Source organism: Mesocricetus auratus, unplaced genomic scaffold (genome assembly GCF_017639785.1).
Source record: "Mesocricetus auratus isolate SY011 unplaced genomic scaffold, BCM_Maur_2.0 Super-Scaffold_100676, whole genome shotgun sequence".
Lineage (NCBI taxonomy): Eukaryota > Metazoa > Chordata > Mammalia > Rodentia > Cricetidae > Mesocricetus > Mesocricetus auratus.
Window position 1 is genome coordinate 178,278,805 of NW_024429266.1, and position 15,876 is coordinate 178,294,680.

At 50.6% G+C, this 15,876-nt stretch overlaps 1 protein-coding gene across 1 annotated transcript in view; it reads right to left on the minus strand.

Annotated features, from left to right (window-relative positions):
• Positions 1-15,876, minus strand: part of Ret (ret proto-oncogene) — a 46,888-nt gene that overhangs the window by 19,183 nt on the left and 11,829 nt on the right. Inside the window, exons 2-11 of the mRNA XM_005066076.4 lie at positions 13,351-13,614; positions 11,447-11,734; positions 9,650-9,891; positions 8,759-8,954; positions 7,900-8,099; positions 5,841-6,099; positions 5,396-5,521; positions 4,635-4,745; positions 3,350-3,469; positions 2,517-2,773 (exon numbers count right to left, since the gene is read on the minus strand). Coding sequence (XP_005066133.1) covers positions 2,517-2,773; positions 3,350-3,469; positions 4,635-4,745; positions 5,396-5,521; positions 5,841-6,099; positions 7,900-8,099; positions 8,759-8,954; positions 9,650-9,891; positions 11,447-11,734; positions 13,351-13,614 — 2,063 coding nt within the window. The remainder of the gene's footprint in view (positions 1-2,516; positions 2,774-3,349; positions 3,470-4,634; positions 4,746-5,395; positions 5,522-5,840; positions 6,100-7,899; positions 8,100-8,758; positions 8,955-9,649; positions 9,892-11,446; positions 11,735-13,350; positions 13,615-15,876) is intronic.

The window sequence follows — 15,876 nt, forward strand, 5'->3', positions numbered from 1 at the left end:
TGTAGCTTAGGTTAATGATTCTGAGTCCCAGAAGCTAGGCTAGCTCAAGTTCTTTTAATCCTAATGCTGGGAGATGGGAGATGTGTTCACAGATTTTGCTGTTCTCCATAGCTAAAACAAAGATTTAAATAATGACTTAAGGTTGGGTTAAGATGCTTTTGTTAATGGCTTTGAGACAGAAAATCTTGGGGAACAATTAAAAGTTTAGAAAGGCATATTTTTAATAATTGTGGTCTGGGAACAAAGAACAATGGCAGCTTGGCCATTGCTGTCTGACATGCCTTTCTTGCTAGGATGGGCTGGTAATCAAAGGTGATGATTAATTCCTTGTACTCATTTCTGCCCTCAGCTTCCTGATAATGTAAAAAATAAAACTGTTGATGAATGGGTATGCACCCTGAGGATTTAAACTAGAACTGACTGTTTTTCACATATAAAAGTTCAGATCTGTGATTCTTTGTAGTATTTTCTGTAAGATTACCTTTTGAAATACATAATAAAGTGATTGATCCTTTCTTTGAAACCACAAAATGCAGCCAGCCAGCAAAAGAATTGGCTGAGAAAAAATACCTTACTTACTTATACTTTGTTAATCTATGACAAGTTGGACATGAATGTATATGTGGGTTCTTGGGGATAATTTGTTTTCAACTATAAAACACAGAATGTTTATTCATTGTAATCATTTGCTTAAGAACAGAATGTAATCACATTGTAATTTTTACGCTGCTTGAAAGATTTTGCTGGAGCATATAAGCTGAATGGGAAAATTAAGAATACATGAAGGTGTGTGTGTGTGTGTGTGTGTGTGTGTGTGTGTGTGTGCTCCCTTTTTTCACTGGTCCCAGAGTTACGTTTTGCTCCCTTAGATAGAAAGTCAAACCGAGTGAGTAGTCCACTGACTCCATGGCTCTCCCTCGATCCCGCAGCTGCTGAAGGCTGGCCCTACAGCAGCGCCTCACTGTTTTGTTTGCCTGTTTCAGTGAAGCCTGGTCTTGAACTTGTGGTCTTCTTGATTTTCCCAAGAGCTGAGGTGATAGGGAGGGGCCACAGGACCCAATTCTCCCTGGGTTTTGTTTTGTCTTGTTTTTTGTTTTTTTGAGGCAGGGTTTCTCTGTATTGTTTTGGAGGCTGTCCTGGAACTCATTCTGTAGACCAGGCTGACCTCGAACTCGCAGAGATCCACCTGCCTCTGCCTCCCGAGTGCTGGGATTAAAGACATGCGCCACCAACGCCCAGCTTAATTCTCCCTGTTTTATGTCAGAGAAAACGTACTGAGTGGTTTATTCATGGGGCTTATGTCTGGAACTGATAAGGGTGCCAGGCTAGCTCTGGAACAGATTTGTGAGAGTGGTATGTGTTTACCCTTGGGAATAGCAGTATGGCCTTGCTATGCAGCCACATTGTGCTATCTGGGTTATGGAGACCTCTGGTGGCTCATTCCAGAAGCCTACTATAGATCTCAGCCACTGCCAGGAACGGGGATCACACACTAGGATGAGAGAGAAGCAGCACACTATGAAAGGCCTTCTTTGACCCCAACCAAGGGTTGGCTGTCACTCACACAGGCCCTGCGGGGGTGGGGGAGGATCTCCTACACACCTAAGACCACTTCACAACCTGAAACAGAAACTTCCAAGGGCCCATGGCCACCGGGGACTCCCATGGGTATCCACATCACAGCCTCTTCCACCCAAACCTGTGGCTTACTCTGTTCATAGCCCTTGTCTCATAGCACTGTCTCTGCCTGCTCCCAGGGCACCCCTGGCTTCCAGATTCTGGATAAGTGAGGGCAGGATGCTGAAGGGGCAGGGTCTACCTGAAGTCAGGGCAGAAGTCACATGTGTCAGGTCCACAGAAGACATGATCAGGACTAGGAGACTTGAGCGGTAGCCATCTGAGCAGCACCCATGGAAAGGTACCACCATCTCCAGAGTGGCCAGGGCTCCCCTCTGTGACCCCCCCCACATCTGGGTATTTACCCTGCATGCTGCTGCCCTGGAACTCTGAACCTCACAGTCTCTGCCCCCATCCCCTACTTCTCAAAAGAGTAGCCTATTGAAATGCTATAAAACATGGGCCTCTTCCACTGTTCCTACTCTGAGCTAAAACACTTGGTGCTGGTGCTGGTGGTGGGGAGTGAGAAAGAGTGTGTGTGTGTGTGTGTGTGTGTGTGTGTGTGTGTGTGTGTGTGTTTGCATGCATGTGTGCGCGCGCTCCCATCCATTGGGGTTTCTACTCATACCTCCCTTGCTAGGGCCAAGCCACACTCCCTGGGACCTCAAGGCCCACATCTCGGATGCCAGTCAGGCCCATCTAAATCAGTATCTGTCACATCCTTCCTAGACAGCTGCCATCACAGCTCAGGTGACTGTATGAGGGCAGGGGTCCACCTGCTGTTGGCAGGAGATGTGGACAATGCCACTTCAACCACTTGTGGGTGCCCCAGGTAGTAAAGAAAGCCCCTGTGGCCAAGTGTCCTCCGACACTGCCCACCTAACCTGTTGGGGCCTTACCGGGATCTTGAAGGAGTCCACAGAGACCTGGTTCTCCATGGAATCCAGTGAGGGCCGGCGGGTGCCTGAGGAGGAATAGCTGATTGGGAAGCCCTGGGCCGGTCGGCAGAAGGTCATTTCTGCTGAAGCAATAGGTGGCTTGTGCGCATGCTTGTGGTAGCGGTGGATGCAGACCGTGGACAGCAGGACGGAGATGATGAAGGAGAAGAGCACAGCAGCCGTGATCACTGTACGGCACAGCTCATCACACAGCGGGCCTGTGACAGGGCAGTGACAGGCTTCAGCAGCCTGGTGAGGACCTCACCGTGAAGGTCTGAGAAGCCACTACTGCTGGCTCGCCCAGATCTCTGTTCGCCCTCTCACGGCAAACACGGCAGCCTGAGCACACTGTCCCGGTCAGGCAGCAGGGGCAGTGTGCCAGGCACACCAGCTGGACTGTTTTCCCATCACAAATGTCTGGTCATAATAGGATGGCAGCAAGTGGGGAAGAAAGGATCCAAGGCTCTGGACAGAGGCTCCTGAAGCGACTCCAATACCAGGAGAGCTTCATAGTACCAGAGGCCAAGCAAGGCCCTATACAGGGAGTCTGACCAAGTTACTTTGAAGAACTGCTTTTCTGATCGTCCTTCACTGAGAACTTGTGGCTAGAAGATGCTTTATAGGGACCCTGACCCCTGTTCATGGTTTCAAAGGGTAACTGAGGCCCAGAGGGAAGGAGGGAGCCTCCTGGGGTCTAATGGCCTTCCTAGTCTCTTCCCTTGGTGAGCTCACACGTGTTGCTCAGAGCTCTCTTCAGGGTCTGGGGAGGTCCCAGGTTGTGGGGTGCTCCTTACCTTGGCTGTCCTCTGGCTCACAGAAGCACTTCTTCTCATCAGGGAAGCAGTAGCAGGTGCCATAGCCGGCTTTAATCCCCCGGCGCTCCCCTGGCTCGTGCCCCCCAACAATGCTGCCACCTGAGGACATACGCAGCCTGTTCAGTCTCTTCAGAGTCTTCAGATTGTGACAGCCTCCTCAACCTGGTGTCAGTAACTCAGGCCTGGTGAAGGCTCAGAAGCTCTTTCACCTGGGTAAGGGATTTAACACAATGTCCCCCTACACTGACTATGGAAGTAGGGGGAGGGGCTAGAGAGAGGGCTCAGCAGTTAAGAGCACTGGCTTCTCTTCCAGAGGTCCTGAGTTCAATTCCCAGCAACCACACAGTGAGTTCACAACCATCTATGATGAGATCTGATGCCCTCTTCTGGTGTGCAGGTATACATGCAAGCAGAATACTGTGTGTATAACAAATAAATCTTTATCCCTAGGACCCAAATGGACTTTGGGAGCCCATTCCCTATGGAGGGATACTACTTCAGCCCAGATACACAGAGGAGGGCCTAGGCCCCCCCAAACCTCCCCAAAATGATGTGACAGACTTTGATGATCCCCTATGGAAGGTCTTACTACCCTTGGGGAGTGGGTGGGAGCGGTTGAGGGAGGTCAGTGAGGGAGGCATGGGAGGATAGGAAGGAGAGGGAACAGCAGGACTGATATGTAAAGTAAGATTGTTTCCTAAATAATATATATATATATATATCCAGTCTATAAAACACATTACTGTGGCTAATATTAAAGAGAGAGGGAGTGAGGGAGGAAGGGAGGGAGGGACGGGAACCCAGGCTGTTCAGAGTCATTGCTGAGGTCCCAGAAGCATCATCCATGGCTATCCCCGAGTAACAGTAAAGATGTAGGAAACAGACCACAGGGAAAGCAGGCCCTGAGCCAGCACAGTGGGGACTACAGCTCATGAGTCAGCCAAGGACAGATTGGTCAGGCTTCAGAAGCCCAGTCTTGGGGAGCATAGCAATCATTTAAGTGAGATGGTAGGAGGACTGGCTTGAACATCCTGCCTGGTTGAACCTACTATTGCACTCTTCTGTTCTTTGGTGCCAAGGACGAGCCTACGACCTTACATAAGCAGGTGCACAGCCACGATGCTATGCCCCAGTTCAGCCTGATGCCTCAAACAGACAAATGTGGCTCCGGACTGTGTGGGCGTAGGGGCTGGCGTTTCCAAGCTTCCCTGTCCTTCCTTGTAAACTGATGAAATGTATCACCATGGGCCTAGTGTGGGCTTACGGAGACAGTCCTGGGGACAGATGTTGATATCCCGGCTCTCCACAGCATCACAGTGGCCATCGGGGCAGGTCCTAGTGCTGGGGGAGCAGGTGGAGAAGTTCCTGGTGATCCCTGTGATGGAACACACAGCAGGCTGTCACCCCACGTGGGCATATGCTTCCATGGTCTGACTGTCATCATCCCGACTAACCCCGCCTCTTTAGGGAGACAGAGGAACAAGGAGAGTGACAACCACACACACTTCAGATACCAGCTGAGGAACAATGGGGCAGAGGGGTCCACCAAAGGCTGATGTGCTGGGCGATCCCAGGACTGCAGATAGCCTTCCTTTAAAGGGGGCACTAAAGGCAAAGATCTGTCAAAGCTATACTGCCAGTGGGAGCCTGACAGCACCAGGCACACTCACAGCGAAGCAGGCAACACTGTTTGGCTGGGACCTTCTGGAAGAACCACTCTGTCATCATACATGTCCCTCCATCCCTGCATCCCAGCTTTGGTCTGGACCCTTCCAAGGCCAGAGTGAATCCAACTGAGAACCTTCTGGTTTCAAGGCGTCAGAGCCCTTGCAACCCCATACCCTGCCTTCTCTGCTGACACTGGTTCCACATGAGGGACACGGCTCAGAAGACAAGGACTGGGGAAGCTCACTGCAGGGACTGGCAGAGCCTGTGGGAACCCTTATCAAGCGGCCATCGTCGCTTCTGGTGGCAGCCAGCACAGACACCCCTGCCCCCCCCCTTCCCGCTAGCTCCCAGGCCTACCTTTGCCATCTCCCTGACGCCACTCGCATCTGCCTGTTGGAGAGCCCAGGCCACCGCATTCCTCACACTCAGATCGTCTCTTGTTGACTGCACAGGACTTGGGGCAGTCCACTTCTTCAACAACGGCTGGCAGTGACAGACAAAACAAGGTCACGGGGCTGGTGTGGGCCCAGTCCAGACCTCACCCACTGTGGACAGAGTGTAACAATGGTTGCACTGCCTCTGCAGTGAGGCTCCAGGGTAACTAGAGTGTCAGTGAGGGGATGAGGGCGCCAGACCAGAGGGAGGCACTTGCTATCGTCCTGTCTGGAGAGCAGATGAGGGCAGGAAGGATGTGAGGGTGACCAGACTCAGCAAAGAACACACAGAGCTTCAGAGAAACAATGAATGCTGGCTCGCTGTGATCATCCACAATGTCCCACCCTCCATGGAGCCTGGCACTCACATGTCCCCTCCATTGTAACGAGCAGCGAAGCCTGGGCCTGCTGGCGGGTCTGCCGGTCAGTGGCTACCACTGTGTACTGAAGCTCGGTACATTCAGATCGCTGCAGGGCCTCCGTGTCATTTACAAATAGGGTCCCCGAGGTGTCCTCAGTTGAGGTGACCACGCCCAGAGCGCTGCAGTTGGTGCTGGAAGGCTGTAGCTTGTACTGGATGTAGATGCCGCTGAACTCCTGGCAGTTCTCCACACAGACTTTCCCAATCTGGGGGGAGGAGGGTGGCACCAGTACCCCTTAGCCAGTCACTGGGGAGGTTCTTGGGTAGACTGAGTCCCAGGATGGTCCCCAACTGCGCCTGGATGACAGCCTTCCTCAATATGATGTGTCTGACAGTCTCAGGAGCTCCAGGCCCACCTGCCTGGCCAGCCTTCTGCTTAAGGACATCAACTCTCCACATAGCCCACACCATTGGGAATCAGATGCAAGGCTCGTAATCCCTGCCTGTGTCTCCGGACTGTTAGAGCACTGTACCCTAGCTGTGTGACTGTGACGTCGTCACTTGTCCCACTTGAGGTCTGGAAAGAGAGTCCTTTCTGGGGATGCCTGACACTGGGGCCAGCCACTGAACCTTTACCTCTCAGTCACTCCAGGGAGCTGTGGTGGCTAGGAGCTGCAGAAGTGGTCCTAGATGTGGGGCCCTATCTACAGGTGCAGAACAGCCTAGAGGCCAGCCTCGTAAGGCCCAGAGCAGGGATAGGTGCCCTCCAAGCCACACTGACTCCCTAACAAACTAGTGTCCTCGTCAGTTCAGTTTCCCCTACGAAGAGAATTCATTTCCACCTTCTCAGAGGATCCTTAGAACTATCCAGGGTCCCTGGCCTTAATTTGGTCTTAAAAACTATGGAGACAGTAGGTTGCAAGGACAATAACTAGGACTCTACAGTCTGTTAAATGTAAGTGTATCTATCTGATGCCTCTAGCTCCTCCTTAGGCCCCGAGTTTTGCCATCTCCACTCCTGACCTGATGTTAACACCCTGAAGGCCCAAGGGTTTTATCTACCTTGTGTGCTGGTGACAGGAGTAACGGGGGTCTGGAGCTGACTGTAAGAATTGGGAAGACCACCAGGATCATACACACTCAAACTGTAAACAAACCACAAGTGTGCTTGAGAAAAACCAAGCTAGGACATAAATGCTTGTCACTGGTAGCTATGGGTGGGAGAGGGACAAGCCCGCCTTTCCCATCTTCTTTAAGGAACACTCAAGGCTTATTTTCCACTCTTTCAGGGGTCACTATGTTATGGGTGCTCGGGACAGAACTTTGCACCTGCTTCCACTGAACCACGGCCCTGATCTTTTACTTTTCCATGTCAATTATTACTTTTCCAAAGACAAACACGAACATTAAATTGTAATTTCTCTAGCACATAAACTTATCAAAGCCTTCTTCCCACAGGGCATGACTGCCAACCACAGTCTGCTGCATGCTCAAATCCTCCCCAATAAAAACTTGCTTTTGAGCTGGGTGGTGGTGGCGCACACCTTTAATCCCAGCACTCTGGAGGCAGAGGTAGGCGGATCTTTGTGAGTTCGAGGCCAGGCTGGACCGACAGCCTCCAAAACAATACAGAGAAACCCTGTCTCGAAAAACCAAAACAAACAAACAAACAAAAAAACTTGCTTTTGCACTGATGGCATCACCAGAGGCCAATGGCTCCTCAAACCACTTTTTCTACAAATTGGCACACCTGGACCATCTTTCCAAGCAGGCTTATGTAGGGTTACTAGGAGATGCTTTTGTATTGGCACACAATATGTTTTAAAGACACCAAAAAGTGAGAAGCTAAAAATGGAGGGGCTTACCCCAGGAGCTGAGAAAGAGTTAGGTGCCCTCTGTGGTGAAAAGGTACAAACAGGGCTCAAGGATCCACATGGAACCTTCCATAGCTCCACCTATGCTGACTCTGCACTGGCAGGCTAGGGAAGGGGTGCCATCTACCCACAGCCCCGACTGCAGTCTTAGGAATCTCTAATCTCAAGCCCTGCAGTGGGCCATGGGCTCACCTGGGCGTAACGGTGGGCCCTCCTATTCACTGGGAAGGAGTAGGCACTGGGTAGGTTCAGGGTGACAGGCAGCACAGACACGTTGAAATGTAGGAAGAGGACACCTGTCTCAGGCCCCTGGAAGTCTGAGTCATTGACCAGGACCACCAGCTGCAGGACACGGCTCTCTGAGATGGGGAGACTCCTGTTGAGAACCAGCTCTGTAGGTGGGGACACAATGAGACAAAAATCAGTTACTGTGCTTCAAGATCATGCCCTATGCCACACACTACACTTTCTCTTCAATACACAGCCCTGCACATGCGTGTTCCTTTCACTTATGTGCCCAGATTATAGGCCTGGTGGGCAGCCTTGCAACAGTACTGGTATTTAAAAGCCGGACATTCTACTGAGCTGGATCTCTGGGGTGTATGTATGTGTGTGTGTATGCATGTATGTGTGTATGTGTGTTTCAGAGAGACAAAAGGTATGCATGGTATGTGTGTGGTGTGTGTTTATTTATATATGTACATATATACATATATATACAAGGTGTATTATGTCCTGTAATTTGATATGTATAAGTGTATATTTTGGGGGGAGTGTAGTGTGTTATGTGGGTATGAAATGTGTCATGTTTATTTAATGGTAAGTGTGTGTAAAAGTAACATGTGTAAATGGGTTTGTGTATAGGGTGTTTACATAGTGTGTGCATACACAGAACATGTGTTCCAACAGATTATGTGTGGCATTGGAGGGATGTACTCTTGTGGTTTTGGTGTGTTTGGTATATGTGTTTTCATGTGGTGTGTGCTTATTTGTGTGGTGTGTACAGAGTGTCCTGAAGCTCTAGAAAGACATCACACCATTGGCTCCTTACTGTAATCATGCATGGTTGCCCGCACGGAGTTGTTGTTGGCCTGGGCCAGGGTCTCATTGGGCGAGTGCTCCACCCGGAAGTTCTGCTGGACCCAGGAGTCCCCTGAGAGTAGTGTGCTTGTGTACCGTCTCACCAGCTCCCCAGATGCTGGCACCACATCTGCATCAAACACATGCAGAGTGGCCACGACAGTGCCCTGCAGGTAGCAGAGAGTGCCAGTCAGAGCAGGCATAGCCAGGAGACCACATGACCCAGCCCAGCCCAGAATTTACCAAGTCTGTTTAGTAGAACTAGTCCCAGGGGCAGATGGTCAGAATTGAATGTTTGTCCTCCTGGCCTCAGTAAGAGTAGTAAGCAAAGCCACAGGGCCACTGGGGTCACCCTAAGCTTGTCCAACCAGACATTCTCTCCCATCCCCATACCTACTCTCATTCCCTAGGAATCCTGCACCTGGTTGGTTCCCCAGAGAAGCAACTTTCCCCCTTGGTACTGAGCCCAGGAGCAGGCTGCCAAGCGGCCTGATGCTCAGCAGGTGGCAGCAGTACGCCTCCTAGGCTGGTCAGCATTACCCTGACTCCTGACTGCTTTAGAGGCTCTTGTGACAGGTTGTCCAGCTGCTGTCAGAAGCAAGTATTCTCCTTCTTACAAGGTCAGACAAGCCAGAATGCTCTCCCTGGGGCCCTTGGCCTGATTAGACACAAACTAAGCACCCCAGGTTTACTTCAGGCTATCTGGCTGGCAGTCAGCCAAACAGACAAGACAAAGGAGACAGGTAGAGAGCCACATTACTGGATGGCTGGTGGAACAGCTAAACAGAGCAAGGTGTAAACTGCCAACGGGGGCATAGGACAAGACAGACGGACAGACAAGCAAATGCAACTGTGGACAAACCTCCTTCCGCTTAAACTCCACCACGGCACTGGCGGTGTCGACACCTCCGGAGAAGGTGGGTGCTGAGTCGTCCTCATCGTACACTGTCACTGGGAAGGACACAGTCACCTTCTCTTGGTTGTCACCAGTGCCCACTATGCACTCGGCCTCCAGCACATACTTCTCCTGAAGCTCCCGGTCCAGAGCCCAGCGAGTGCTCACCTCAAGGCTGTCTGGGTCGAAGTGGAAGGGCAGATTCTCCCCTGTTGCAAAGCAGAAGGGAATCCTGCATGACCACAGAGTGGGTGTGGACTGCCTTCCTTTCCTTATGGTTCTACCCAGGGCGGATGACAGGATGGAGAACCCCAGCACCCTAGCGGCTGCCTGTCCCTTTGTAGCTCGGAGAGGATGCACTCACTGTGTTGTCCCTTTGTAGCTCAGAGGGAAGGCACTCACTGTGTCGAATGTAGGCTGCTTGAAGTGTGTGTTTGCTACCTTTTTATGTGACTGGAACCTTCACTCACGCAGATGGGCAAACAAGTGTTCACACAGGGTCAGGTCTCCCCTGATGACCAGAGAGGGCCTCCTGCCTCTGTAGTGGGGTCCAGGAGGGCAGAGGGTAGGCAGAGAGCCACTTCCAGGTACTAGCTAGTTTAAGGATAATGTCAGCCATTTTTTAAATTGCAGAAGTAGTATTTGCTCATCTTAGACAATGTGAGACAACATCACAGTTCCATGACTTGAAAACAAATAGCGGACATCTGGGGCATGACTGACATTAAACACAGATATTCCTGGATGCAAGATTTGCATTCCTGCTGTGTACTTCTCCTGGGTGTGTGGCCTGAGATTGGACTCTTGGGGGCTTCATTTCTTCTCCACCAGATAGGATTTGAAGGGTGCAGGTCCACTTGGCCCAAAGGGGCAACTCACCAAGCAGGCCTGCTGTGCTTGCTGACACTGGCAGAAGCCTTGGAACTGGGCTGGACATCCCAGATCTAGCTCAGGAAGAATCCATCTGGATCTCAGTAAGAGCATGCCAGGATGCTCCCCGATTCTCATACCAATTCCAGCCAGCCCATCCTCCCACTCAGGGATCTCTCCTAACACCTTGTCTCCATAATCCCACCATATACTACCTTGACCGTGAACCACACCCAATGTAGGAGGTCCAGAATTAGACTCCTGGCACCTCTGGTCTCCATAATCCCACCATATACTACCCTGAACCACACCCAATGCAGGAGTCCAAATTAGTCTTTCAAATGCAAATGAGAACGTCTCATAGACCCCCTGCCCCTGCTCCCACCCTTCATGGTTCTCCACGCTCCAGGGAACAAAGCCCTGAACGGTCCCTGACAGAACCAGCCTGTCCCTGGCTTCTGCTCCTCCAGGGGCTGACTGTACTCCAGCCACAAAAGATCCCACTTTAGCACCCTCTTGTGTCTGAGATGTGCAACTGGCACCAACCCACCTTGTTTAGTGGCCCTGGCCCTGAGCAATTAAATGTAGTCTCCACCACTTCCGGTCCCTCTCGGCTTTTCTTTCCTCCTCACTCCTCCTTCCAGAAACCACTCGGTTTCCTCAACACATCCTGGGTTCTATCCTCTAGAGGCTTCAGGCAGGCAAGATGGCAGCCTGTTTGTTTACAGTTCTATCATAACCTCCTTCAACAGTATTGACCCACGACAGACACTCATGAGATATTGCTGGAACATTAAACACTAGCAAAAATGATAGGTGGCTCACCTGAAGGGTTTATGCCACTATGCCTGCTGTCCAACAGGACAAAAATAGCCCCCTGAGGCTGACACTCACCTTCCAAGAGCCTGTAGACCACACTGACGTTCTGGCAAAGGGACTGCACAGGCAACAGCTGAAATTGGTAGAAGGTGCCAGGAGGCCTGTTCTCCCTGATGCGGAAGGACAGGCCCGTCTCCGGGATGCAGAGGTCCTGGGGTTTGAGGAAGCTACACTCTGGGAAGGAGTCATTGATGAAGGAGAAGTAGACTCGGGCACAGCCCGGCCAATGGCATTCACCCTCTCGCTGGGTTGTGGACCCCAGGAAGACTTGGAGGAAGATGGTGAGCAAGGGGAAGCCACCATCTGTAGGAAGAACAGAAGACAGCCTCTTTTCAGCTGAGGAATGGAGAGCAGGGGCAGGGATGCAGGCTTCACTACGGTCCACGAGCCTCAGTTGCCAACTCCCTGCCTCTGCTGCACAGTGCCGAGGCCTGAAGCCCTGGTACCTTCAGGTGGGGGACCTTACACACAGGCTCCTAAAGCATGGACTGGCCAGCTGCACTCCCTGGCATTAATTTCAAGCGCTTGTTCCACAGACACACCCCACAGACATACTCCATCAACACCTAGAGGAAGAATCTCCAGTCCACTTCTACCACTGAGGCACCACATCCCAGTCGTTGAGGTCTAGGCCTTGGCTAAGGCAGACATCTCCCTGGACCACCTTACGCCTGGCTGGTGGCTACAGGGTTCCGTTTGCTTCCTCTTAACATATATTGCATTCCTACGATCCCACTGCAGTTAATATTCTTTGAACAAACTGTCCAATTGCTGTGCTTCTTTCCTGACTGGACAAGGTAGTGGTCAAACATGAGTGGCGCGGTCCTCAGGGAGCTGTAGATTCTCAGCACATTCAACCCTGGCCTCCACCAAGGGCCTCTCATTCTCCAGTTTCCCACTATGGCTCGGGAGAAGACGGAGGCAGGCCTCCGAGCACTTCCTCCAGGAAATGTCTAAAGCAGTGGTTCTCAAACTTCCTAATGCTGCAAACCTTTAATACAGTTCCTCAAGCTGCGGTGACCCCCAGCCATAAAATTATCTTGTTGCTGCTTAATGTAATGTGGCTACTGTTATGAATCAGAATGTCAATACGTCTAGGCGGTCCTGCGGGGGTTGTGACCCACAGGTTGTATAGCGTATGCTGGCAGTGAACTGCCCATCTCAGTGCCCTCCACTCTTACGATACTGGCTCCATTTGTCAAATAGGCCAGTTCCCCTACACATCCTGGGGGATGTAGCGCACTCTGTATTCATAGTATTCTACCCCGCCTCTTGTAGACAGGAGCTTAAAGATGAATGAGGCCATGTCTCAGGGAAGTGCCAGGAGGTGTGAGTTACCCGGTTCATACCATCACCACCTATGCCACACAGCCACTCAGATCCCGCCTCCTCCCTACCTGGGCTAGAATCCTATGTGGCCCTGACTGCAGCTCAAGCCTCAGCTTTGTGTTGCTGTCTGGGTTTCCATCCGCTCTGCCCTCCTTCCTGAGCACCCTGCCAGCCTGCTGCAGACGGGAAGCCACGCTTCCTGGGATCTGGTATTCTTCAGCCAATTCCAAGTCACCAGCTAAACTAAACCTCTGGGGTTTTACCAGCTTCTTGGAATCTCTCTTATAACCCGTACACCCCTAACACCCCACGGCAAATAGCTTCAGCTCCATATAGAGTGCCAAGTCATTTGAATGGCTCTCCCAACTCCCAATAGCCTCAGGAAGCCCAGGAGCAATCACTGCTCCCAAAGTCATGCGGGTCCCTCATTAGGCTGGATACAAAGCAGCTGCCTTCACCCCACACGGTACATCCTTGCCCACAGCAGCCTTAGGGAAGTCATCTCTAGCCAGACTGGCAGCTGAGATGAGGGCAGCTTGAGGGCGAGGCCAGGGTGGAGTGGGGAATGGGGCGCCGGGTCGTTCCCTTACTGCGAATGCTGAGCTGTTCCCAGGAACTGTGGTCTAGGCTCTGATTGAGGTAGAGAAGGCCAGTGTCCTCGTGGATGCGAATCCAGTCATTCTCATGCAGCCGTGTACGGTAGGCACTATAGAGGTGCTGGCCCAGGCGGAAGCTGGGCACTTCTTCAGGAGCATCCCGTAGGGCATGGACGTAGAGCAGAGGTGTGCCAGCTGGCTGGTCCACATACAGCCTCTCCCAGTAAGCATCCCTTGAGAAGTAGAGACCCAGTGGAGCTGCAGGAGACAGGAGAGTGTGAGTAGGGGTGAGGGAAACAGCTTCTTCGTGGACAAAAAAAAAAACATGATTAATTTTAAATTCTAACCTTAGCAAGAACTTCTCACCTGTAGTCCAAAGAACATGAACACAGCTAAACATGACTGATAATCACACCACAATAGAGCAAAGAAAGAAAAGGAGAAGGGGGAGAAAGTATAAAACAATTGTAAGATTAATTCTCAGCTACCCCAGTGTGATAAGCCTCAGGATCATACATGATCCAGGAATCCAATAAGCTTCTTAACAAACCACCTGGAGCCAGAAGAGATTTCAAAGATATGAGGCATTGCCAGACAAGCAAGGCAGGCATTAGTCACCAGAAACAAAGAGAGCACTGTATAGGAAAGCAATTGATCTTTATCAACATTTGCTCTTAGAGATGACCCGGCAAGCCCACGCCATTTACCCAGAACTCCATCAAGTATCCTAATACTACATGGCAGAATTACTCATGGCAACGAAGAACTGGAAACACAGATGCCCTTCAGTGGGTATTCGGAGCAGCAAGCGTCCATGCCATAGAATCCTAGGGCAGCAATGAAAACGGATGGACCACTGCTATACATGTTCACCTGGGTGGGTCTCACAGACATCCTGTCCAGTTGAAACAGTCAGGTTCATGAACACATGTGGTTGGAGTCTCAGCAGGTTTCAGATGATCATTGGGGCTATTAGGTGGGTATAGTGTTGATAGCCTGGGAGTGGCAGACAGGGGGCTTGGGGAGAATGTAAATATTGTATGTCCTGATGCAGAATGTCACATGGACATCATCTAGTTCCTAACACTGCATGGCTAAGATGCATGCCTTTCAATCTGGGATGGCTAATCTTGATTGCCAACTTGATTCAATTAACAAGTACCTCAGAGCTTAGTGAGGCACACATACACTCTGGGTGCGTCTGTGGGGCATCTTCAGAAAGGATCAACTACGGGGAGGGGGGGTGAATCCGCCCTGAAAGCGGGCTGCCTGTTCCCAAGGCTGAGAATTTGGATGGTGTAAGAGAAAAAAACAGCCAGGAATCTGTTTCTGCTTCCTACTCACTGAGGAAGCAGCTCCACCATACCCTTCTAGCCAAAATGGACTTAAAACTGTTAGACCTGGGGAGGGGAACCAATTCCATGACTGTCTGATTAAAGCAAATTGTATTTAGAACTGGCCAGCTGGCTCCTCGGAGAGCAGCCCATCACTAGCTTTTGAGGTCTCTTGTATGGGGAAGGGTCAGGTTTGATAGAAAACATCTGTCAAGATAATTAGTTATTTACACCTGGACAGAAGAGTGGGGGCCTCAGGGCTCAAGGCTGCCTGTGGGGTAGGTAAGTGCAAGAATTCATCATGTAGGAGAGGAGTCATCAAGGTATTTTGGAAGACACATCTTTGTAAGGCAAAAGGCAATCACACCTCACAGGTTTAGGAGTTTAGCAAGGCAAAGGGATGATCATAGGGATACAAATTCAGTGTTGACAGAAAAACATGGGTTGTAGGCTACATTCGGCTCAGCAAACACACATTCCTGTACCGTGTGGGGACTTAATAACAATGTGTAACAATGTGGCTCCTTAACAACAACACAGCTCCTGTTTTGGTTTCACAAAGACCTGGGCCAAAACATGTTTATCTCTTTTAAGTTGTTTCTGGGCCTTGTTTTGGTCACAGCTATGGAAACTAACACAAGGCAATGCAAGATTCACTTAAGTACTAATCAGAGAGAGCTGTGGATGTTGACCTTGGCTATGGTTCGTGTTGTACTGCTGATTTTGTTTATGTCCAATAACTTTCAGATGGTGTTTTCAAATAGTAAGAGCTCTTTAGAAGCCTTGTGCATGCTGATGGTCAGAACTTGAAATGATGGGGTACTATAGGAAACATGGGGGTCCCCCAAATTATGTTAATGCAGACTCCCCATAGGATCCAGCAACTCCATCTGAGTATCATCCCAAAGAGATTTACACATCAATTTCATAGCAGTATTAATCCCAACAGCCAAAGGTAGATGCGGCTCGAGTGCCTATGGATAGGTGCACAATGTACACAGTACACATATCATTCGGCCTTGGTTTTAAATGAAACACATTCCGATACTGTTCTGGCTAGTTTTATGTCAACTCGAACAAGCTAGAGTCATCTGTGAAGAGGGACTCACAATTGAGAAAATGCCTCCATAAGATCAGTCTGTAGGCAAGCCTAGAGAGAGCATTGTCTTAGTCAATGATTGATTGG